The 26,859-nt window shown below is 39.1% G+C and overlaps 1 protein-coding gene across 1 annotated transcript in view; it reads right to left on the bottom strand.

Annotated features, from left to right (window-relative positions):
• Positions 1–2,161: 2,161 nt before the first annotated feature.
• Positions 2,162–26,859, bottom strand: part of LOC149283966 (complement component C6-like) — a 32,324-nt gene continuing 7,626 nt past the window's right edge. Inside the window, exons 5-18 of the mRNA XM_089497307.1 lie at positions 25,344–25,482; positions 24,796–24,943; positions 23,738–23,938; positions 17,501–17,741; positions 14,145–14,267; positions 13,229–13,395; positions 11,025–11,250; positions 10,422–10,593; positions 8,130–8,241; positions 6,069–6,201; positions 4,710–4,901; positions 4,391–4,481; positions 3,335–3,573; positions 2,162–2,337 (exon numbers count right to left, since the gene is read on the bottom strand). Coding sequence (XP_089353433.1) covers positions 2,162–2,337; positions 3,335–3,573; positions 4,391–4,481; positions 4,710–4,901; positions 6,069–6,201; positions 8,130–8,241; positions 10,422–10,593; positions 11,025–11,250; positions 13,229–13,395; positions 14,145–14,267; positions 17,501–17,741; positions 23,738–23,938; positions 24,796–24,943; positions 25,344–25,482 — 2,360 coding nt within the window. The remainder of the gene's footprint in view (positions 2,338–3,334; positions 3,574–4,390; positions 4,482–4,709; positions 4,902–6,068; positions 6,202–8,129; positions 8,242–10,421; positions 10,594–11,024; positions 11,251–13,228; positions 13,396–14,144; positions 14,268–17,500; positions 17,742–23,737; positions 23,939–24,795; positions 24,944–25,343; positions 25,483–26,859) is intronic.

Below are 26,859 nucleotides of genomic sequence, written 5' to 3' on the forward strand. Positions count from 1 at the left end.
GTAATTATACCCTCTAACATGCTAATTTTATTCCGGATATCTGCTATTAAGTGAAGCGTACAGTATGTTAAGTGTTGTGCTTGTCATCGTGCCTGTTCATATTTAAAGGTCAGGCCAGTGAGGAGTTTGGAACAATTATATAGATGATAGAAAATGAAAAGATTCTAGGGTTTCCCACATCTGAACAACACGTTTTCATTGGTCTAAGTACTAGCCTTTAAATCAATTCTTAGCTCTGCTCTCATACTTCTATTAATACTTGGAACAGATTGTGAGTTAAATTGACCCCAAATAGTTAGTATTAATGCTTGGGTATAAAGATTTATAGAACAATTATCTTGAAAACATAATTGATATAATTAGACCTTGTAAATCTTTTGAGTTGGTTTCTGGGTGGTAGAATGGAATCCAATACATTACTCACCAAACCCTCCCCACATTTCAAGGGTTAAACTACACAGAAAATGCAGTTTAACTTTATACAGAATGCCCTAAATCACTCAGAGATTTTGTTTAGCTGCAGTACAGTATTACAATGACTTTGTGATTTATGGTAGACAGAACCTCAGTATTTGGCATTTTGTTCTCGCTGTGCTAGATCTTTTTATTTGGTAGATAGACATCTGCAACTCTGTTGGAAGGCCCTGGGGCCAGTGAACTGTGATGCACTATATTTTTGCACATGAAAATTGAGAGGGCATACCTCCCAAGTGTCCCTTTATTGGTGCCACATGATGGAATCGCGAGCATACACCTTAGTACCTAGACAGTAAAAATTATTCCAATATTATGATAGCTGCAAGGGAAGAGGGAATAATCCTGGAAATACTAACAAAACAAGCTTTGAAAATTACAAAAATCAAACATTATTAGTTTTCTGGCCTTACAGACACCATCAGAGTTGCAAATAATATCCGCATCACAGGCCTGACAGTATAATGCTTCATTTTGGTATGTAATATTTGCCTTTTTAGCGAGTGTGCACAAATATTTTACCTATATGGGATGAGAACATAATATTGGCTCTTTATATATCATTGGTAAGACCAGTTTAATTAAGAAAAAAATCATGGAAATGTTAAAGGTTCAGAGACGATCAACAAAATGAAATAAAGGAAGAGAAGATCTCAGCTATGAAGGTAAAAGTGTATTTGTTTTGGAGAATGATGTCTTAACTGTGGATATGATTGTAAATTAGTATTTTCAATGGACAATGCAAAGACATGTATGGGAATCTTTTTATTCATAGAACACAGGGGTATCATCTAAAGTTACATGAAAACTGATGTCATGTGAAGGAAATGTTTTTTTTGAACAGGGCAGTTATGGCATGGAAGGCACTGCCAAGTGAAATTGTGAATTCAGTCAATGTTTTCAAAACAAAGTAGCATGGGTTGTGAACATTTAGTGTTCAACGTTACCATACATACATCCAGGGAACGGTGTGATTACCTTTGGTATCAAGAAGGACTTTTTACCCTTTTGCAAAACTGGATAAAAGTCTCATTTGGGCTTTTTCCTCCATTGGTTTAACATATATGGGAACTTGGAAGTGTTGGACCTGAGTAAATATGTTACAAGGCTGTATAGCAAGAAACCAAGCTGATCTGCTGTCTTTTTCTGAACCAATCACTCTTCTTCTGGTATCCGCCAGAGAACTCAAAGCTATGTACCTGTTACAACCAGGTGCCTCGATTTCTTGTTATGTAGGGACCACCCTTACCTACTATGCTTACCTACCTTACCTACCGACTTACAGGAAGGAATTGGGCATTGGTGAGAAGCCTTAGAGGCCCAACAATAGTTGAAACACTTATATTCATGATCTTATGCTGCTAGAGACTTGGCAGTATTATGGTTGTATTGACCATCCATCATTGCTTGTAAACCTTTAGTAACATTGAAGTTAAATGCATAGACGCTGGACACATTGTAACTTTAAAACTATGGGTGCCATCAGTATAAAACTTGTCAACGTCTGGATAATTTCGAAGTACATTGTTATTTTTTCATCTAGATGTGTGTATGGAGGATGCACAGCTAAAATTTGAATGATGTACCACATCTATTCACTCTTAACCATTGTATTTTCATAGAGCATTTGCTTATTTTTTTTGTTTTTTTCTTTTGTATCTTAGTAGTTGTGGTTCCCTGTGCCTTTTTACTGCGTGCATGCATGATTGTAAAGGATTTCCAGCTTCATATTTCTGCATTTTATGGCTCCCAGCGAGCAGTGGTTGACGGTTCTCAGTTTCCCAGACATTCCAGCCTTGACACAATAGAGCTGTGAGCCATTCTCAGGGCACTGGTTTGGCACCAGGCAGAAACATTCAGAACCTACAAAAAGATATCATGTGATTAGACATGATCATACAGGAATACCATGCCAATGCAATCTTGTTGAATATATAGTTGAGGCCATACTTCTTATGGTGCAGCTAACATTTTGACAATACAGTACTTTTATATACAGAACCAAATTTATGAAGTATCTGCAATACCTTTTAGAGAAAGCTGGTTAATTTTATCTAGGGAGCATATCTGACGTAAAACCACCCTCTTTACTTGCTCCTTTAGGGCAATATGAGGACTTGAGGGAATCCGTTCACAATGAGGTACTTATAAGTTAAGTAAATTTCTTCTATTTTAAGGCTGCATGTGTGGCTTATTGATAAAAGTTTAATAGTTTCTTGTAACAATTTTGGAATTATTTTTTTTTAATGACACATTGTTGTGACGTAGAGCTCAACAGTTATTTCAAGTAACCAGTTAACAGTTGTTAAAAAGGAATTCAATATGTAGGTTACACTAAGCAAAGTATATATTTGCAATTGTTAAATCAAATAACTAGGGTTGCTTCTGATCCATTGTATTTTCCCAGAGCTTCTTTATTACTAATCTTCACTCCTTTTTACTTTATAAGTATTCCCCTCAGCAACTCTATCTTATCTTGTCATTTTAAGCAGTAATCCTTTTTATTTCATACCACAGTGAAGGCATGATGAGTATGAATAGGCAAGTGGGAGACACAAGAAGGCTCTATGCCTCATCCAAGGTTATATTATTGGCCCCCAGCTAATCGCTAATGGAGTAGGGCACTCGTAGCACAAAGTGACCAGGTTTCCTAATATATTCTCTCTGTGAATATACAGAAGAGGCTGACAGTGGGTATTTTGGCTTCCCCTAATACAACGGGCCCTTACTATTTATCCCCCTACAAACTGGTACCGTCCATACCCATATCTATTATTATTATTAATACATTACATATGCAAAAAATATATTTGCTTATGGATGCATTCTGTAGACTTCATAGATATTCATAAAAACTTACCTGAACATCTTTCCCAGTCATAACAGAAATCATAGCCACAAGGCTCTTTCTTGGTGCTGCTTGCAGACAGTGCTATCCTGTCACGGGCCCATTGTAAATTAACATCCTTGCAATGTCCATTATCCAAGAAATGAAGTTCTTTTGCTCCCAAGCATTTTTTAGCCAAGAACTGACAACTAGGCATGGTGACCGAATCGTCAATATTTGCATCAAAAAGGCAGAGATCTTCTGTGTAATGGCTAAGGAAATACAGTGAGATAGGATGCAAATTTAGGCCTGCAGACATTTGTTTAAAAATGTAGGGACTGTATATTTCAATAATTTATTTTGAGGTGTGGGTTAAATCGGTTTTCAATGTATTTTGAAAACAATTCTTTGAATTCATCGAAATGTACTTTTGAGTTCATTGTATAGAAGCATGAATTTTCCATTATGGGCAACTGGTCCCCAGGTATATGATACAAATAGTGTCTCTACATTGATACTTTGCGGAGACATAGCCTAGAAGTTCACAAGCTCACAGACACACAGCAATAAGCATCATAACATAATAGTGTGTGTGTACAATGTTACATTACTTACACTTATAAAGAGTCCACTTAGGGTGAAGCCAATGTAGCTACATTTCCCTAATGTTACTGCAGGGGCCCACAATTAGCAATGTATTTCATACGTTCCTCTGTCCAGGGTAACTGCCTCACCTCTGATCTCTTTGGACTGGCCCAGGGTGCGGTAAAAATCAATAGAAATCTGCACTAAGGGTAAGGAAGGTGGGTGATCTTGCCTGCCTGCCTTTCTTCTTCCAAGGTTGGCCCTGCCCCTCCCACTGCTTGCACCATCCCCAAGACAGATGTCCCAATTTAGAACGTTTAGGGAAATGGAAAAAACCCTATGCCAAATATGCAGCTGCCCACAGTGTACCCATCTTTGCACTTGTGATCACTCGGATAATAAGCATTTGATTATGTTAACAATATGTACATTATTACATGGTTGTAGCAACAACGGAGACATTCTTGCTTTGTGCTCATGTTTTCTATCATGGATGGAGCTTACCGACAATCCTGTTCTGGGGACATGCAGACACACTCAGATCCCACTTGTTTTTCACCCAGGTTGCAGTTTCCTTGATCTACTTTTGGTTGTACTGAAAAAAAACATGTACTGTCAGCAAAATATGAAATATAATACAAATATATATATATGTGTGTGTGTATGTATGTATGTCTGAGAAAATGACTGATGTGGTGGCCTATCTGGTGGTGGATGCTAGAATTTATATAATGTGCATCTGTATGGTTTTCTTTTGGTTCCATATAAACAGATTATGTCTCATACAACACAGAATTTGCAATATAAAACAAGTAGTTCTAACCTTTTTCACAACTAAGTTCTCTGATGATAGGAGGATTCCATGCCAAATCACTTCCACATCGATAGCGGGTCTGACCAGTTACAGTGAAGCCCCGGGGGCAGCTTATCTCAATAGTTTCACCAACGCTGTACTCTTTTTTAAATTGGAATATTGTGATATCTTCAGACACACTTGGTCTAGAGCAAGTCGATTCTGAAATTAAAAAAAAAAAGAAAAAAACAGGGATAGTTTTTTCATCTCTCATATTTCTAATACAATATAAAATTCAATATATAATATGCAAATGCCAGCAATTGTTTTGCCAGTATTTGGCTATTTGCCAACAGAAAAAACGGCGTACTTGTAGCCACGGGTGGGATGGCCCAGTGGGCAATGAGGCCAGTCCAAATTCTACAAACACGTAACCTCAAGAAGGGACAAGCAGGGTGTGTGAGCAGGGAACATGACAAGCTCCAGATATGTGTAAATGTGAGTATGTATGAGTGTGAGTATGTATGAGAGTGTGTGTACATGTACACGGACTGGTGGGCCACTTGGCTTTGCTTAACTCCCAAGACCAAAAGGTGCCAGCTCTGATAATCACCTTTTTTAAGCGCTCAACTCATTATAATATTCTTTATCTGATATCAGCACTAGATACTAGAAAAATAGCCTGAGCCACAATAGTGCAGGTTATTGGTTATATTAGAAAGGTGTTTAGTATTGTTGGATGTGATGAGTAGTAGAATGGAACACTAAATTCAGACAACAACTATTATGCTTTAATTAGTAGCTGTTTTGCATCTGCTAATTAATTTGATTAAACGTTATGTTTTAGAGATTTAGTTTTTTCTTTGTGGTCTTGATTCAGACAAATGAAGCAACGCACTTCACAATCAAATAGGATGCTGTACTGCCAGCCACCTATTAGTAGATAAATAATTATTATTTAATAATGCATTAAAAACTGCTGAGTCTGAAATACACAACCCTGGGTTTGCCATATGAGTCATTTCAGAGATCTATACATTCTACATAATAAATGACAGTCTTTGACTACATTAAATCCATATGCCTAATTAGTTGGATTATGGCAGTGTATGAATCATGCATAGTGCTGGGCTGTACTTGCAAACACTGTCCTGTAAAATGTAATGTGTCATCTTTTAAATGGCTTGCAAGTTACCAACTACAAAAACAGTATCCAAATATTGTATTAATTCCTACATTATCATTCAAATACTTTTTATTGGATTAGTTGCAAATATATAGCATCGGTTTAATGAAAAGGCAGTGGATGCCGACGCATTTTAAAGTTTACATGCATCATTTCCAGATAAAGGCAATACATTCTATCCATTAAATGTACCATTCACTCACTTTTACACTCAACGTCCTCTTGTTTCCAGGTCCCGTCTGGGAGGCACCTTAGGAACTGATACCCAGAAAGTTCATACCCAGCATGGCACACTACTTCAATTTCTTCAGCTACTTCATACCAATTCTTTTCATCCTACAGAAGAGCACAAAAGCATTAACAATAATATAAATATGTCATACTGCACTTAATGTGACCTATTTGATCTTCAAACAACCGTTAGTCTAATCTTGAGTGATTAATAATCCATAATCTATCCCCCTTATGACCACATACAAAATGTTCGTTACAACCCTTTAAAAGAAAAAGAAGCAGAGATACTATGGATGAAACAGTATCTATGGGTAATGGATAAAAATTGATTGAATCTCTTCAAACTTGCTTGCTAACTATTAAGTCTGTTTTAAAGGACATTTCTACGATAAAGGGAGTATAATTTTATTTAAAGTACCAAATTTAACGGTATTAGTTAATAAGGATCTGCTTTGGTGTGATAAATAACAGAAAAGGCTTTATAGGATGTAAAAATAAAATATTTTACAGAAAAATTGAGTGAATGAATGAAATGATTGCAATTGTGCATAAAAATCCAAGACTACATTAAGAAACACTGTCTAATATAGAATATGTCAATACTATAAGAGTATTTAATCAATGATCAGTTATATTATACAATACTCTGATCTGTGGCTAGTAAACATCCTTGACAGCGGACTTCTGGGAAGGCGAGCCACTAAGATGAACACTTTTTAAGATAGCTTGTACTCAGCTTGCTAAATCTTAAATCATCCACACATAACAAGAATAGGCAAGCAGACGATTGTGGCATTTTCAATACCTACTCAGTGTCTGGAAACCAGGCATATATTTATTTGGAGCTACTCACCATACTTTCAGCCATGGCAATAATCTCTGAATCCATGCTACACCCCTGACACTAGTCATGCCCCTAAAAAGATTTCGCTACATCTTTGAAATGGGCTGGGTTAAAGCCACAATTCATAAAGGATCCAAAACAAAAAACTTCTTTACATGATGGTAGTTATTGTAACAGATGCTTCTTCAGATATTTCAACACGCGGAATGGTTCTCGCTACAATTATTATTGGTGAAACACCCCATACCAAGGTTTCAAACCACAGGTTAATAATTCTTTCTGCTTCATTTTGAGCATACTCGGCCCAGAAGGCGATCTCCATGGAGGTGGGAGATAGGGGCAAAACCCCTATCTCCCATATCCACTTTTTTTGGGGGGGGGTTAGGGGGTCATACTTTTGTACGAGGTCAGTCTCCCATCTGCGGCACTTGTCAATGGCCCACACACATCCATTGCCTCCACACCCACATCTTTACCGAAGGTAATAGTTGGATATATCACCCGCTTACAATAGTGGCTTAAAGTTCTGCTGGCTTATCCTAGTACCCCGGGTGTGAGACTGCACTTCGCCTGTCACGTTCGCCGTCAACGAATGAGCACTCACCCCAGACGCTCAGCCCTGAATCACCTAGTCAACAGTTGGTCCCCAGGCTAAAGGGACAGGGACTTAGATGATCCCAATAGTGAGGAGGCTCAGGTGTAGGCAGGTAAGGTTCGGTACTGAGTGTAGTAGGCGAAGCAGAGTGATCCAGAATCAGACTCACTAGACAGAAGAGTGGTCAGGCATACCAAGGGTCAATAACAGCAAACAGGAACTCCAACTCACAGCACAGGCACAACAGGGTGTGTGCATCAGGCTAGCCTCCAGCCATGTCTCCAGTTGCTCGCCAATAGCGCACCAGAAATGTTTTCCAGCCAGCGGGCACTCATGGACTCATGTAAGTACATGCTGCTTGGTACCTGCCGGCAATGAGTCCATACAATGCAACACTACCTACAACACCTGTGTAATGCAGTACATATGCGTATCGGTTTGTTTCACAATGTTCCAATTGGTATGACCTTGGACATTTATTTTCTGTTACTATTTATTACACTGCCTTTAACAAATCCTTGAGAGCCACGTATGGGCCATAGTCTGTCTATGGATTTTGCTCTAGGGTAAGGAAACAGAACGCCATCTTACTGGGAAGTATCCATTCTCTGGTAGCTCTGGTTTCCTACATCCACTATCCTTGTCTGGATTTTCTTGGTCCACTTCTTTCTTATCATCATCATCATTAATGCACAGTGCTCCTCTGAAAGACAAAACATGTAACATCTATGTATATCACCTTCACATATCCATAATTAGTTTCCCACAGTATGAAAAGATAATTTGGTGATTATAGTGATATTCCATTAGGACACAGAGATGGGTTTTGAACTAATTGGTAGTATTTCTAACTATAAAACAATACTATTTTCTAATGTTAATTGGCACTTCTTTAATAGTAATTATGCATATTCCCACTATAAGTGTGTAGAAAAAAAACTGAAAACTCAAGTTACTAATCCACTCCCTTGTGATATCCCGCCTGGATTATTGCAACTGCCTACTAACCGGTCTCCCCCTCTCCCGCCTTTCACTGCTTCAATCTATCCTCAACACTGCTGCTAGATTAATCTTTCTCTGCCGCCGCTCCTCATCTGCTGCTCCACTATGCCAATCACTTCACTGGCTCCCCATACCCTTCAGAATCAAATTTAAACTTCTAACCCTGACCTATAGAGCCCTCAACAACTCAGCACCCCCTTACATCTCTACCCTCCTATCCAAATACACCCCTACCCGCCCTCTTCGCTCCTCTCACAACCTGCGGCTTTCTTCTACTGTTGTTACCTCTTCCCACTCCTGTATTCAGGATTTCACCCGTGCCGCTCCCCTCCTGTGGAATCCCCTTCCCTGTTCAGTCAGACTTTCTGTCTCGTACGCGACTTTCAAAACCTCTCTGAAAACCCACTTGTTCAGGGAAGCATACAACATTCCTTCCCAGTACTCCCAACCATCATCCTAATCACAGCCATCGGAACAAACGGCTTCAACACATCAGAACCAGATCAACTCATCCTCATCCAAGCTGTCCTCTCCTATTGTCTCACTCCCCTCAACCACCGGCTAGATTGTAAGCTCGCAAGAGCAGGGTCCTCTTCTCCTTTGCACCAGTTTGTTATTATGTGTTTATAAAATGTTCTAATGAATGTAACAGCGCTGCGGAATCGGCCGGTGCTTTATAAATAAATGTAATGTAATCATGTTGTCCCCTTCCCCACTAAGTTGAACTGGTCAGCAACATTTTTCAGTTAAATAGAGAGCACATTTTCAATTTTTCAACCAAAAACACTTTGTAAGTGCAAATATGTAAATTTGCTCTCCTAGATAAGTATAGATAAATCAAACCGTTATCTTAGCTGCACAAACATGATCAATAAGATATTTGGGATGTTCTATCACAGAAGGACTATCCTATGATAAGCTCATGGTTAAAAGACACTTTTAGAACTTCAATATAGATATCCGCATAATGATATAAAGTAAATATAATGTAACAATAGTGTCACAGAGCTGGATAGTCCAACCGACTACCTCTGACTTAGCCTGGGACAACACACTCTTTCCCCGGTTTCCCAGTCATTAGCTGAGACTCAGTATAGGATATAAACCAAAACGAAGACTGCTTTATTTTTCACACACAAAGCTGGATATAGACAGCAAAGCAACATTAACATAAAACAAGATATTGGGATACAAACCTCCCAGAGACAACAGGGGCAGTTAAGGGATTAACAATACAATGGGGTCCCAACCGCCACTATCTATTACTGGCCCAAATCAGTTCAAGGGTTTGGCCAGGGTAAATGTCTGTAGTGGTGGAACCGGGGGGGGGGGACTGATTTATACAACACATTAATGCACCATGGGGTGGGGGGAACTGACATTAAACTAAAACAATGGCGGTCACTCCCTAGTTGCAGATCCTGGCTGTCTGCCGGAGATAATCCCCTCAGCAATTGATGGGATGACATACTGCTGGGGGTGACACAGAAGTCTTTACAAACCCAGGGCCCATAGACAATAGGGAGGAGGCTGGCAGTCAGGCCTCTCCAGGGGCCCCAGTGATGGAGGGTTCCGTCACAAATAGCCCTTGTGCAATACCACAGTTTCAACTAAATCTTTAGAAGAAGACATCTTTAAATACTATATTATCACAGAGAAGAAGTTAACCAAAACCTGTGGATTCTTCTGCTGCTCACCCTTCAACATGAAACATTAGTTTAGTGAGTAAAGAGCAAAGAGCTGATGATCTTTCTGGATCTTCTCAACCAGATATACCTTTACTCTACTGTGCACTCAGACAAGTAGAAAATCCAAGCATTCTATAGTAGTTTAATGTTTGGAAAAACCAATATAAAAATATGCTTATTTTTATTTACTTACTTGTCTTGAAATAAAGATATGTAACAGTGACCTTCCTGTGTCGATTCACCCTCACAAGGCTTCCCACCATTGCGGGGGGAAGGATTGTTACACTCTCTTTTTCTAGTTCTTGTTAAGGAAGCATCGCAGCTACTCCACGAGGACCAGCAGCCCCAGGAACCATCAACGACAACTTTATATTAAAAAAAAAAGAAAATAAGTTACATGACACCTTTTTTGGGCCAACATAGAATATAGAAAACAATGTTACATAAGTTAAAATAAAGTGACATGGGTTTTTGGGAATAAGCTCTGGAAATAATAGCTAAACCTGGAAAAAAACATCTTCTTGTGTTAATCATTTTCAATCACTTAACCTTTCGGAGCCCCAGAGAGCAGCCTCGCAGCACTGGTCATCCTAAAAGTAATTCTATATTTTATATATCAAATATAAAAATAGATAAATATATTGGTTTTGTTGATTAACAATGCATGTATAACTAATGTAACAGTAAGTCTGTTCTCTGAAGGTTGATTTTAAAAATTCAGGTTTTAAGTCAGTTGTGAAAATAACTATTATATTTATAGTAATAACTAAATCTATGAATTATTTTATGTACATACCTGAATTGTAATCTGGAGCTCGCTTCTCACAACTTTCACCATAGGTCCCTGGTTCACAAACACACAAGCACTCTTTGCCAGATAAAACTACCCTGGCATTATTTGGGCACGGAGAGCAAACACACGGATCAAACCTTCCCAAATATGTATCAAATGCCTTTAGGAGGTTGCGTCGCTTTGTCACTGCACATGGAATACCGGTTACAAGGTTCAGAATCGGTGCTAGCTTGAAAAAAAAGTTGAATATCCAGTATTGAACTATTGTAAAATGTGTAGATAACTTTTACAGGCAATATTAAATATTAATATCTGAAATATATCACACTTCGTGGTATATCGATAGAGTTGTAGCTATTGAGAAACTTTGAACAGCTAAGCTGTTTGTGAGAGCTAGCTTACACGTCTTTGTATACAGTGTGTGAAAATATATAATTTACAGACAGATATACAGTTAAAAAAAAATCTCTACACTCGGCTGGAAGAAATATGCCATAAAAAGCATTTATTTTCAGTTATATGGCCAATGTTGAAAAGCGAGCTAAAGGAACATGGGAGGAATGGTTTTGTAGGAACATGGGAGGAAGGGTTTTGTAGGAACTTGGGAGGAAGGGTTTTGTAGGAACATGGGAGGAAGGATTTTGTAGGCGTTCTTAAAAAAGTGGGTCTTAAGGGATTTTTGGAAGGACCAAAGGCAGGGAGAAAGACCGATAGGCCGAGGGAGGGCATTGAAGACTACCGTATTTGCTTGATTATAAGACGACCCCCCAAATCTGAATATTAATTTAGGAAAAAAAGAAAAAGCCTGAATATAAGATGACCCTATAGGAAAAAAGTTTTACCAGTAAATGTTAATTCATGTAAACTATTTTTTTTAATAAAAACTATGATTGAGAAAAATATTTTGGTTTTATTTCCTTCTATTTTCCAACCTGCCCCCCCAGTTATGCACATCTGCCCCAGAAATCCCTTATACCCCCTATATGCCACTGTGCCCCATGATATGCCTTTTAACCCTCTAAATGCCACTGTGCCCCATGATATGCCTTTTAACCCTATATGCCACTGTGCCCCATGATATGCCTTTTGACCCCCTATGTGCCACTCTGCCTCCAGAAATGCCTTATACCCCTATATGCCACTCTGGCATTAAGGGGGTTAAAAGGCATATTATGGGGCAGAGTGGCATATAGGGAGGTTTAAGGCATTTCAGGAGGCAGAGTGGCGTATAGAGAGTTAAAAAGGCATTTCTGGAGGCAGAGTGGCATTAAGGGGGTTAAAAGGCATTTCACAGAGCACTCTGCCTCCAGAAATGCCTTATGCCCCCCATTTAACACTCCCTCCCCCTCCCTCCTTTAAACTTACCGGTGCTTCTGACTCCCCTGTCATGTAGCCGGGGCAGCGTGTAGAGCTCTACGCGATTCGCGTAGACAACTTACGCTGCAGCCGGAAGGAGGTGTGGCTAGCGGGGGGGTTGTCTGCGTCCATCGCGCAGACCTTTCCCGACTGTCAGAGAGAGTTCCCGCACCGGTGCGGCACCGGCTCTCTGATCTCTGACAGCCGGGGAAGGTCTGCGCGATGGACACAGACAACCCCTACTGCTAGCCACACCTCCTTCCAGCTGCAGCGTAAGTTGTCTACGCGAATCGCGTAGATATCTACACGCTGCCCCTGCTACACACCGGGGACTCAGAAGTACCGGTAAGTGGGCGGGGGGAGGGGAGACAGGAGGATCCAGGTCCCCTGCAGCTGCGGGGGATCTGGATCTTAGTCTTCTCATAGTCAGACCTATTTGAGGTCTGATTATAAGACGACCCCGATTATAAGACAAGGGGAAAAAAACCTTGTCTTATAATCGAGCAAATACGGTAAAAGGGCAGCCCTTGAGAAATCTTGCAAGCGAGCATGACAACTAGAAACCAGAGGTGAGAGACGGAGATCATCAGATGAGTGGAGGGAGCGGTTAGGAGTGTATTTTGAAATGAGTGAGGAGATGGAAGTAGGGGAACCACTATGAAGAGCTTTGAGTCAAGATTTTGAAATGAATCCGCAAAGGCAGACATTGAGGGAAACTGATGAGGGAATGTTACCGTTGGAGGGAGGGGATATTATTTACGGAACGTAACAGTCTTTCTACATTTGGAGAACCTCTGCTTTGCATCTGGCGTTTTTCCATTATGCAGACTAGATTTCTATTGTTAACTCACCTCATATTCTACTAAAATAGGATTATCTACAGTAGATGCTACCCATTCTCCAAAAACATTATCTTCAGGAAACTTTCCATTACTCTGCCATCCAAGTTTAGCAGAATATTCTGCTCTTCCGCCTTTGATTAAAGAAATAGCTTTTTCGGATGATTGCAAAAATGAACCTATTGGAATTAACACACAATGTAGTAAGAAATACCAAGATATAGATTAATGGGCATTTAGAGATACTTAGTGGTATACAATGTTCTATATTTAATTTCTCCATTCTGGTATTCCCAACACTCAGTTTTTAGAATCTCCTCAGTGGAGCACTGAAGGGTCTATCATTCCCTACATTTCAGACCAATGTTAATTAAAGAGGCAGTTGTGGAAAAAGAAGAAAAAGTGATTGTCCATTTTAGGCAACATACAAAAACTGTTCTGTAACTTCTAGCTAATCATGTGTGCTGATCACCATTTGAAGGATTGGGTTGTTACTTTATCCCAGGCACACATCTCAATCACATGCTGCTGATCATCACTTGCTTTATTTAGCCACAGAAGCCTAGTTAAGCATATAATTGATTCCCTCCTGTTAGCATATACATATTCTTCATACTGTCTGGCAGCACTTTCAATGTGCTGCAAACTGTAAGCGTCCATGACAAATGATGAAGGTCATGAAGGTGGCAACCATAAAATAAGAGTTTTAGTTCATTAACAACAGATAATCTCCCCGTTGCCTGTCTTTTTTTTATAGATAATGAAGAATGGAGAACCTGATTTGGAAAATATAAAAAAACATATTAATACACCAGCATTCGGGATTACAGTGATCAGAGATGCACTCTAATGCCCGTTTTCAGGACCTCAACACAAAATCAGAGTTAACATATATATAGAAAGATAGAAATATTTTATATTTTCCTACCTTCATAACGCTCCGACATCTTATTTGTTATACATATCTCTTTAACCTTTTTCTTTTTAAAAAAAAGAATACGATAAGTTGTTTCTGTTCTGCTACATTCAACTGATTCTTTCTGGGTTAATCCTATTAAAAATGAGCAAACGTTATTATTTATAAATACAATTTTAAAGACTATTAAAGTTTAAAATATTAAAAACTATTATCTGCATAGTGCACAATTGAAGGTCAGCAATCCACCAAGAAAACAATTAAAATCTGTCTGACTGTGAAAATTGAATTATGTATTTTTTCAAAGATCTTTGTATACAAGGGCCGGGACTCCCTGTTTTTAGGGAACTGTTCCCTAAGTGAGACTTCTACTGCTCATTTCTGTTGATCTTGCCAGATCTAATGAATATCTACCAAAATCAATTTAAAAAATCCAAATTTCAGTTGAGGAGGGGCCAGCCCCCCTCATTAAATATGCAATATCTCAGTATTTACACTAGATCTAACAAAAATTTTGTCTGATCAAACCTGATCTAACGCGGTGCTATCATAATCAATAACAGTTTGTTGGATTTATTGTTGAGTGGGGGCTGGCTACGGGTTAGCCCCCCCTGAAAAAGATTGTCAATATTGCATATTTTAGAATATATCTAATGAAAAAACAGTTGATCTAACCTGATCTAACAAAGATCTAAAAAATTGAATGATCGTTTGTTAAAATTCTTAATATGGGGGAGCTAACCTGGGGGAGGTAAGAGAGCAGGGGAATTTAAACATGTATCGGATTAGCATAAAGCTATCCTCAATCGAAGAGGAAACAAGGACTGATTAATGTTTGAGCCTATACAGCAGATAAAACTGGGAGAGTAGATGGGCCAAATGTGGCGTATCTGCTGTTTGTTTTTTTGTTATACTTTCTACAGAAAAAGAAAGAATAAGGAAAATATCCAGGGATGCTTTGCCACCAGGCAGGAACATCTTTACATAATACTGGCTAAACAAATGTTATGAATCCAATAAATCTTATAAAAACTAATTATAAGATAATTAATATGCAAATGGCAATTAACCATTTTAGTACCTGTAAGGAAACCTGTACATTAATTTACCTCTACAGCCAAGCAAGGATTATATTATACTGTGTTTGCTAGATTATAAGACTAGGGTTATTTTCCAGAAAAAAAATCACCTGAAAAAAACAACCTTGTCAATCAAGGTCATCTTGTATTCAGATCTCAGATCTGTGCTGTCAATCCTCCAATATAGCACTTCCACCAGTCCGCTTAATTAGCACTTCAATTGCCTCTGAACTGCAAGCCAATATGCGGACAGGCGCGGGTCAAGTGAGTTACGCATTATTCCACCACTAAGGAACAAGCTTTATGAAGTATATGATCTCCCACAGTCCTTCATCAGTTTGTGCTTCTCTGCACATATTATGGAAAGGAGCTGGTTTAAATAGGGGCATATCTTTACGGAATACATATCCCATGATTCTCAGGCTGCATTAAGGTTGATGGAACTTCATGGGACATGTTGTTCCTAATGATGTTCTACTCATCACTGTGCCACTGACAGATACCGGCACGTGAGTATACAAGATTTTGTACTCATAAAATATGGACTAAATTACCACCCCACATTATTATCCCCAGTTCTATGCCTAGTCCTACCTCCACACTACTGTAGATAAATGTGTGCATAAATGAGTCTTAGAGTGTAAGCGTGCATATGAGTGAGTGACGCAGGAATCCAACGGAGTCACATTATGTACGTCACGTACGTCACATGACCCTGCTGCACGTTTGCTTCCCCTGTGCAGTAGAACAGGTTGTCAGCGGAATATCTGAATGAGTGAATAATTATCTGTGAATAACGAGTGAATGAATATGTGTGTGTGATAGCATGGATGTGTAAGTGGGGGGCAAAGATGCCACAGGCAGGCTCTTTTGGTGGCAACGATGCCACAGGCAGGCTCTTTTGGTGGCAAAGATGCCACAGGCAAGCTGTTTTGGGGGCAAACATGCCACAGGCAAGCTGTTTTGGGGGCAAACATGCCACAGGCAGGCTGTTTTGGGGGCAGCGACCATCACAAAGTGTCTGTGGAAACCGTCAGTGTGGCAGAGCCTGTCCTGTTGTGTGTGTGTTTGGGTGTCGGTGTGGCAGAGCCTGTCCTGGTGTGTGTGTGTGGGTGTCAGTGTAGCAGAGCCTGTCCTGATGTGTGTGTGTGTGTGTGGTTATCTGTTTCCTTAATTTACAGTAGGAACTATTTAATTTTTACTTATCCAGAGATAAAATGCCCTCTTGAAATCAAGGCCTTGAAATAATTTAGTGGAAAAGATAAGGTATTGTGTTATTTACGCTATAATATTTATTTCAAGGATTAGTCACACTAAATTGTGGCTTCAGGCTTCCTATGTTGAATGACCAAGTATTATGTATGTGTATGTACATATATGTATTTTCCTAAAAATGGGCTACTCAGTCTGAAATGCCTGGGCCTATTTTTTGTCCCAGTCTGGGCCTGCAAGGAGGGCAGAGAAGGCAGTGGAAAATGGATAACGAGAGCACTAACAATTGCTGAACGTCTCCACTCTGAACAACTCCCCAAAAGGAATGCTGCTCAGTAAACCAAGGGGCTGGATTCAGACCACAAATAAAGCCACAATTGATTTCTGCAAATAAAGCTAGTCCACTCTAGCGGTAATAATATAAATGTCTTTATTTTCAAACATTTCAAAGGACGCGTGTCTGGCTCAGCATCTTTTTAAATGTTTGACAAAGAATAAAGAAATTTATATTATTAGAGTGGACTAGCTTTATTTGACAGAAATCACCTTTGTAGACTGAAAGGGTAGAGTGTGTTCTAGGGCGATATGTGCAGGGGGCACAGACAGTGCTAGGGGAGAGGGCAGGGGGTCAGAGAGAGAGAGATACTTGTTTTTGGGCAACAAATTTTGTTTCCCAATAATTTCTTCCAGATTTACTCTGAACGTGATTTTGGGCCTCATATATATCAAACTTAACATTGCTGCATGGTCAGCAGAGGGCTTCTTATAGAGGAAACTTGCCAACATTTGTCTTTGATAATGCATAATGAAGGAGGTGAGTTGAAACTACAACACACCCTCAAAGTCATAGTTTTGTGAATTACACCTTTTTTTTTTTAACAAGTTCAGTGTTGCAATTTATTTTGGGTGGACATGTTGCATTCATAAATAAAGCTTTATGTTCTGTTTGCACACTATTAATTAGAAAGGTTACATGAAACTATGTAACCAGCCAACTTTATTTTCTAGCACACTTACTTTTTAACGTGGAAACGAGTTAATTGATTTACATATTTAAATGTGCAACTGAGTATTTACCTGAGTTTTTCAGATCTTCTGAGCTAAACTGATAAAGAAGGTCATATGAACCACCCATGGAGCCTGATGTGATGTAATGGGTACCAAAGTCATCAAATATTCTGCTATACAGAGGATAATTGTACTCCAAGGGAAGGTGGTTAAGGGCCTTTAGGAAAATATCCGACAGCCAGAGATCACTCTTTATTGTTTTAAATTTTGAAACCGATATCACTTTATTGATCCTGATAAAATTTGAACTCTAAAAGAAAACAGATTATGTTAATTATGTAAACAATGCTATAGCTTGCATAGAGGTAACACTAATAGTCATTTTGTTAAAGAGCCACCACTCTAGGAATGCAAAATTCAAATCCTAATGTTGGTTCTATTTGCTATATTAAAAAATAATACGGATCATCTCTAATTCATGTCAAGTGGTGCCCAGTGACATTTTAGGTTGGTGAAGGTTATGTTTTGAGGGAAATGTTTTTTGGTTCTAATCATATGCCAAAGCAAACTTAAAGCAACACTAATAGTTTGGATCCGGAAATATTTGGATTTTAATGTGGGAAAGGAAAGCTACTGTATTACCTCTTATTCAATACTTCGTAACTCTAGTAAACATAATGTATAATATAAATTATAGAGACAGTATTGTGCAGGTATGAACAAATGTTTTGAAGAATGCTTTAAAAAATAGACATGTTAATAGATTATATTTATCAATTAACAAATTCAAAGTGAGTGAACAGAAGACATCTAAGTCAAATCAATATTTGGTGTGACCACCCTTGGCCTTCAAAAGAGCATCAGTTCCAAAGACTCAATGATTTGAGATCAGGGCTCTGTAGGAGCCATACCATCACTTCCAGGACTCATTTTTTTAAATGCTGAAGATGGTTTATAATAAATTTGGCTTTATGCAGTGGTGTATTCACTTTGGAGGCTGCCCTAGGCCCGACCTAGGGCAGCTGCCCCAGTCGCCTCTGTCTCTGTGGTCCGATATCCAGTACACTAAAAGGGAACGTGTGTCTTCAAGAAACGGAGAGCTGGGATATGGCATCAATTCACCGCGTGCTGTATCTTAAAGGCACACTGTGGCTTTTAGTGAAGTCTGTGAAGGCTGTGGTAACCTGGCCTCCATAGCGTAAATAAGTTGGTTGGGGAAATCAAAGATCTTCCTTGTAACTAGCCAATTGTTTGGTTGGACACTGGGATAGCTTGATTGCCCCTGGGTCTTAGACAGCCTAGGCTGGGATACATCACTGACTGTATGTTTGGGGGCATTGTCATGCTGCAGGATAATCAGATGCTTTCTTGATGGTATTCCACAAAGACAACTTCTGACCAGACATCTCTTCAGAGTAGATGGGTGTTCCAGAGTCCCACTGATTGCACTGCTGGACATCTTCTGATTGCGAAGGGAAGTAAGCATGATGTGTCTTTCATCTGCTGCACTAAGTTTCCTTGACCAACCAGTGCTTCTACGGTCCTCAACTTTGCCTGTTTATTTGTGTTTCTTCAAAAGAGCTTGTAGAACACAACTGGAAACACCTGTCTGCCTTATAATTTCTGTGTGCAAGTGACCTCCTACACACCTGTTTCTGTTTTAGTTAATGATTGTGTTTTAACCTACAAATTAAATTGATCATCATTGGCACCTGTTTTGTAGAATTGTTTAACCCCTTAATGACAATTGCCGGTCCTGGCACGGCACGGAAAAGCATGTGCTTTAAGACAATTGACGTGCCAGGACCGGCACGTCTTTAAACGGGTGCAGAAAGCGATCTACTATCGCTTTCTGCACCCAAAAAGCGTTGCTGAATGCCTCGACCTCGAGGCATTCAGCAACGCCGCGATCGGCACGAAGGGGCCATCTCTGGCCCCTCCACGGGGCGTCAACATCCGCCATACTTTGTATGGCGGCGGACGCCCGTTTTAAAAGCGTTTAGGAGGCGATCGCCGATCGCCTCCTAAACTTAAATGGTGTCGCTGGAATGCCTCGATCAGGAGGCATCCAGCGACACCAAACACTAACCTTTTGATGGGCTGTGACCGCTCCGGAGAGCGGTCACAGCCGCAGCTGCCGGCAATCTTCGCCATCAAGGAAGATGGCCGCCGTCCTGTAACAGGAACCACAAATTTTAAAAGTTCGCTAGATAGTCCAGACCATCTAGAGAACTTTGGCTCCACTTGCAGGTTGAATACAGGTACTGCATTCACCATGCAAGTCAATGGAGCCCAGCTTTCTAATCACAGTGTGATTAGTAAAAATAAATAAAAAAATAAAATAAAATTAATAATAATTAGAAAAAAATAGTAAAAAAACAGTAAAATGTAAAAATCATTTCCCACTGATGTCACTATCAGGGGAACCTCCAAGTTGAAAAAAAATGTTAAATTTTTTTAAAAAAAAAATAAAAAAAATATATATATATATAAAAAATATATTTTTGTGAGCAAGTCCTAAAATTAGCATATTAGCTTAAAACAATTCTCGCATGGAAAGAGTTAAAATACTGGCATATTAAATGCCCGTGGGGTGTCTACTTTTAAAAAATGTATGATTTGATGGGGTAAATTGAATGGGCCAGGTTCAACAACGTCCCAATTAACACGGGGGGAAGGATGGCCACACATCTAATTTCCAATTAGAAAAATGCACACGTACCAAATGTGGCCTTTTAGTTCCCCCAAAAAATGACACACCCATGCATGTGGGGTATCACTGCACTCAGGAGATGTTGCTGAACACATTATGGGGTGTCGTGTGACAGCGGCATATACCAGGAGCTGTAAATTCATACATAAAGTAGGTGTGTGTGGGAAAAATACACACACAAAAATATTACTGCAAACTTTGAAAAAATGCTGGTGGTAAAATATGTGCATGCAAAGAGTTAAAATACCAGCATTTAAAATACCCTGTGGTGTCTAGTTTTGAAAAATATATGGTTTTGTTGGGCACACTGAAATGGCCTGGCTCAAAGATGTACCAAATAGGGCATGGGCAGTGGATCCCAAATGCCAAAGTTCAACATTGAAAAAAGCGCATGCCCCAAATGTGGCCCTTTTGCCCCAAAACAGCCAGGCAAAATCATTCATGTGAGGTATCGCTGTACTCAGGAGATGTTGCTGAACACATATTGGGGTGTTTTGTGATAGTGACATATACGAGAACATTTTAATTCATACCTGAATTAAAATGTGTGTGGAAAACCAAATGCAAAAAAATGACTACCACAAAGTTTGACAAAGACTGGTGGTAGATATGGTGCATGGAAAGAGTTAAAATACTAGCATTTGAAATACCCTGGGGTGTCTAGTTTTCAAAAATATATGGGTTTATTGGGCACACTGAAATGGCCCGGCTCAAAGATGTACCAAATAGGGCATGGGCAGTGGATCCCCAAATGCCAAAGTTCAACATTGAAAAATGCGCATGCCCCAAATGTGGCCCTTTTGCCCCCAAACAGCCAGGCAAAATCATTCATGTGGGGTATCGCTGCGCTCAGGAGATGTTGCTGAACACATATTGGGGTGTTTTGTGATAGTGACATAAACTAGAACATTTTAATTCATACCTGAAGTAAAATGTGTATGACAAAACAAATGCAAAAAAATGACTACCATAAAGTTTGACAAAGACTGGTGGTAGATATGGTGCATGGAAAGAGTTAAAATACTAGCATTTGGAATACCCTGGGCTGTCTAGTTTTCAAAAATATATGACTTGATGGGGTAAATTGCATTGGCCGGGTTCAAAGATACCCGAAATGGCACATGGGGGGAAGAATTACCAGATTTGGAAAAAATGGCTTTGAAATAGCAAAACGCTACCTGTACTTATTGCCCCATAATGGGTAGAAAAAAGCAAAAAAACATAAAAACATTGGGTATTTCTAAACTCAGGACAAATAGTAGAATCTATTTAGCAGGTTTTTTCATTACCTTTTATAGATGAGTAAAAGATTTTTCAACTAAAAGTTAGAAACAGTCATTTTTTTCTAAATTTTTCACCATATTTTATAATTTTTTTAATAGTAAATAATATGATACAATCAAAACAATGTCATCTAAAGAAAGCCCTTCTTGTCCTGAAAAAAACAATATCTAATGTGTGTGGGTTCAGTAAACGGGAAAGAAGAAAATTACAGCTAAACACAAGCAGCGCAGAAATGTTAAAAAGGCCATTGTCACAAAGGGTACAAAAAGTAAAATCAGCCTTTGTCTCGAAGGGGTTAATCATCCACCTATGTCCCTACAAAATCCATGACTTTCTGCAAGTGTACATAGAAGAAAAAATGCTGTTTTGAGAAGAAGAGCAAAGAAAGGCTGGTCACACCGAACATTGATTTTTATTTTACATTTTGTGAAATGCTAAAAATAAAATGTTAACATGTCTATTCTCGAAAACATTCTTACTTTACTGGATTCTTCACACCTCCATAAAACGTTTGCACAGCGCTGTATATATATATATATATATATATATATATATATATATATATATATATATATATGTGTGTGTGTGTGTATATATATATACACATACTTATATATAGTTATTAGTGGGTCATTATAGATTATTTTAATAGAATTTACTGTTAGTAAGCGTTTATCCAGTTTGTGCCAAAAGAATCAAATTTGTCTGAGCTGACCTGTCTTAACCCCTTCAATCCCAGGGGTTTTTGGTACCTCAAAGCCCAGAGCAATTTTGCCATTTTTGCGGTATGTCGGTTTAGCAATTATTCTCTTTTCCTGTACATAGTGTACCCATATAAACTATATATTGTTTTTTCAAGGAGAAATTAGAAATTTAGTAAAAACTAGCGAAGATTAGAAAAATATACTAGTTTTTTTTACATTTTCCCTCTGAATCCTCACAAAATTAGGTAAAGTGATGGAAAATCCCCTCCAAGTTTATCAATTCAGGTGTCCTGATTTTAGAAATACCTAATTTATATAGATTTTCCAGACTTTCCCAGCACCAGGGAGCATACTATAAGGTGTACAATTTTGTATAATTTTTATGCCTATGGCTTAACGGGTTTGGGGGTTGTGAACGGGGGCAGAAGGGTTATACTGGCTAGATGTTATGCTAGGGCAATGGGATGTAAGGTTTTTTTAAGAATTTTTGATTATCTTTTTTTATATATATATATATATTTTTTTTTTTTATTTCTTATATTTTGTTTTTTACACAGTAATGGTTAGAGGTCCTCCTAGGGACCTCCTGAACATGCCAGTGATGTCACAGTGACATCACAGCTCACATTATATATTTTTTTAGTATTATTTATATTATTATTTTAATGATTTATTTAATATTTTTAAATGACTAACCGTTTTTTTTCTCCAGCTTTTCTGTTACAGGACGGGAGGGGGAGTGAGAGGGATGGTTTCTCACTCCCCTCCCCGCGATCCCCCTGCACCGATCACACTGTGATCTCAATGCAGGTCCTCACAGACCTGCATAGAGATCGCAGCGTCTCTGTGCCTCATCGGAGGGCAGGATATCCCCGCAGGGATGACCTTCCGGGTTACGTCAGCAGTGACGCAACCCGGAAGGGAACGCCCAATCGTGCGTTTGAAACCGCGCGATCGGGCAGTTTACAGTTTACCGGCTTTCATGCCGGAAGCTGTTACAGGCGATCGGACAGCAGAAAGCCGGCAAAGCCGGCTTCTGCTGTCAGTGGGGAGTCCAGGCTGTCAGACGACAGCCTGGTCTCCCGTGCAGCGGCAGGGATGTGTCCCTGACGCTGCACGAAGGGCTGGACGTACCGGGACGTCCATAGGGGTTTCTTAGTGGGCGTTTTTTGGACGTCCCGGTACGTCTATAGGGGATTGAAGGGGTTAATGCCAGCAGCTTAGGATACATGCAGTTTAGAACAAGAACCCTTTGCTACACTCACCCTCTGCAAATAATCAGAACTACAAACAACTCACACCTGTAAAACATAAATCACTTCAGCCATTGCACATTTATGAAGGTTTAAATATAATTTAGCATGTTGTTGTAACTATATATATATATATATATATTTAAAAATTTGCCAGGCAAAAACATTGACATGATTTTTAGAGATTGAATTGCTTTTAAATAATTGACAAGGGTTTTTGAGAAACTTTTAGGTTCTGAGTCTAAGTGTTCACCATGAAAGAATAATACATATCACATATGGTGGTGCTTGCCTTGCTGGGCGCCTTGTTTTTGGGGAGTTCTAATGTATCTAATGTATCTTCTGCATTTACCTTTTTTTGTGAGGCTTTTATAGCTTCCCGAAATGATGAAGAGTAAGTTAATTTGGTATTACTTTTTGCATGAAAAAGAAAAGGGATACCAGCAGAGCCCCCGCGAGACCCGCTGTGTGAGTCCTTCAAGTCTTTGTCATCTTTGAAATCCTTCAAACTATTGTAGAATTCTGATACTACATCATCTTCTTTGTTTTCTAGCTATAAGAAAAGAACGAAAATCAAAATGTAATTTGTTTACATACAATAATTTGAATTCTATGAATAGATCATTTGTGACTTCAGCAGACTTACATAAAACTTAACAATATTAAACATAGGGGTTCCATTTGCCCATCCAGTGGGAAGTTCTCAACTTGGACAAAAATTATTCTAACATAAAATACAAGAAGACAAAGTAAAACAACGCACAGGCAAATCCTACCATTTGTATTGGGTACATCATGCATTTATTTTATTTGTGATGTTTAATACATGTTTCTGTTTTTATAGTTAAAATACCTGTCTACTTTCCTAGAAATAAGTAACTAGTATTTTTACCATTATAACTGTCCAGGGTTCATAAATGGTGTCCTTGATACACAAGTGAACCTTCCTCTAAGACTCTTCAAATATTAACCCTTTAAAAGTCCACCAATAAGATTGTATTATTCTGAGACCAAATGGTTCAAATTATGCTCTCATTGGGGTGTAGAAATTCTAAATTTATTGATGTCATTAAATCAGAGTAAAATATGAGCCAGTTCCAGACTAAATAACCCTGAGAATCTAAGATTGAAGTAAAAACCCTAAGACTCAGGGTTAAACCATTAGAGCCACAGTCTGCTAAGGGCCCCTGTGGTTCTAAGGTCCCCAACAGATAATGTGCAAGGGATGAAGCACAGATTGTTCTTAAAATGTATATCACTATAATTTGTATTGTTTCTGAACAAACTTGTGATCATAACTATTATGTTCCTTCTTTTATGTATTTGTTTTCAGAAATTGTGCTTGAGATAGGGCTCTTAAAGCTGATTGTTTTGGGGGCATAGATACCTGGAACTACCCCTGTAGTTTACCTGAAATTTGATGCTTTCTATATTTGCTGGGATGCGGTATAACTTTCTGTTTAGTCCGGTTCCATTCCCCAATGCCGTAACTTGCTTTCCACCATAAAATGTGTTATCAAGAACTTCTCCTAGGCTTTCGCCAGATAGGTAATTAAACCTACAAACAAGTTAAAACAAAAATGTTGTTATTATTATTTGGATATGTGTTATGAATATAAAAATACTCTATATATCCAGAAGTAGATAAACTTATTACCAGGGACAATTCTTAACCGGAATATGACAGTGAAGGCTGGTTGTAGTTTTATTACCAAATGTTTAGTTTATATACATTATATACTTTATCTAAATGGTAGATAGGATAGGAATATGTCAAGTTATAGTAGGGCACTGTCACACTCTGTTGCTCAACAATTTGTTTCATTATGGAGGCTCAGGATTCCTAATGGAATCATGCAAATTAAAATACCAAGGAGATTAGGCACAAAGTAGAAGGAGCTGCACATATTGGGGCTCCATCTGGTGGATCTGAAATATTAAGATTATAATGAATATACCCATTCCCCATCAGTTGAGATCCGGGTATGTTCTCAAAGTTTCTTTTTATCTCTGGCTTTTTCCTACAATTTCTCTCATCAGAATTATCACCACAGTCATTATCTCCGTTACACTTGAGATTTAAGGCAATACATCGACCTGAAAATAGGGAGAAAAATTCAGTTAAGTAAATAAGTGAAGCAGCCTCCCAGCAGAAATGCTAGATGTTTACAGAGTAAAGGAAAGGCATACGGCTGTCATAAATCTAAGAGAAGACCAAGGACTAATTAAGCTTTCCATTTTTAAAGCAGGAAAAATGGGCAGACTAGATGAGACAAATTGTTTTTATTTGAGGAAATTCTGTGTTTCTAATTGCATATTTTTTTAACTCTTACATTCTCTGTTAGACTACAACACTTCTTTTTTAACTCGAAGGAAATACATTTTTACTGAATTAAACCCATACACCATCAGTGACACAGAGCCCCTACAATATTCTTGAAAACAATTTCCTTTTTTTTTTACATCAAAATTCTGTTCCTCTAACACTGGGGTCCTCAAACTACGGCCCGCGGGCCACATGCGGCCCGCAGAGCGCATTTACCCGGCCCGCCGGGTGTTTTTGCCTCAGGACATCCATGTGTTCCGAAAGATGCTTTCAGAACACAAGGATGCCTCTGTGAAGTCCCTGCGGCACGCGTTTACTTTAAAAACGTGGGGACCGCCGGGAGCAGGCGCACGCAGCGACGTCACTGACGTCCCATGCGTGCACCCATGGCAACCGAGCGCGGAGGAGCGGAGAAGCGGAGAAGAAGCGAAGAAGCAAGGACGCGCGCTGGAGGTAAGTGTTTACCAGCGGCGCGTCCCTACGGTGTTCTGACCACCGATCCTCCAGTCCTGCTATGGCCGGAGCGGTGGTTGGAACACTGAAATGGGGCAGTACACAGGCATACAGCCTCCAGCCATACTGTATGGCTGGAGGCTGTATGCCTGTGGGGGAACATACTGCCAGCCCATATAGTCCGGCCCTCCAACGGTCTGAGGGACCGTGAACTGGCCCCCTGTTTAAAAAGTTTGAGGACCCCTGCTCTAACACATGCCACAGTTTACCATATCCGTGTACATGTGTAACAATGTCAAGGTTTCATAGCATCCTTAAACCAAAGGCATTCATCTGTTTGTATTGACTATGTCTCTATATAATCTTTCATGTTTTGTGAACCTGAAAGTAAATTGAAAAAATATTGCGTTGCCCTTGCTTTGATTGAAGTTTTTTTTTTAAATCCACTATAGGGTTTAGGACAGATGTTCTTAGGGTCAATAAGTCAGGAGAAAACTTCATAATGTAATTTTTGTTGGACCTTCCCAATAGCTCACATCATGAATGGAATTACATTTGTCAGTTTAGGCATCACGCTCCAATCAAGCAAAGTTTTGGCCTGGCGCCATTTTATTTAATGTGAGTTCTTGCTTCCAGTAAAGTACCTTGTGTGGGTGATGGGGTATTTAGAAAAGAAAGAAAGCAAGAAAGAAACA

Source organism: Sceloporus occidentalis, unplaced genomic scaffold, assembly GCF_023333645.1.
Source record: "Sceloporus occidentalis isolate IW3139 unplaced genomic scaffold, rSceOcc1.0.p SCAF_101, whole genome shotgun sequence".
NCBI lineage: Eukaryota > Metazoa > Chordata > Lepidosauria > Squamata > Phrynosomatidae > Sceloporus > Sceloporus occidentalis.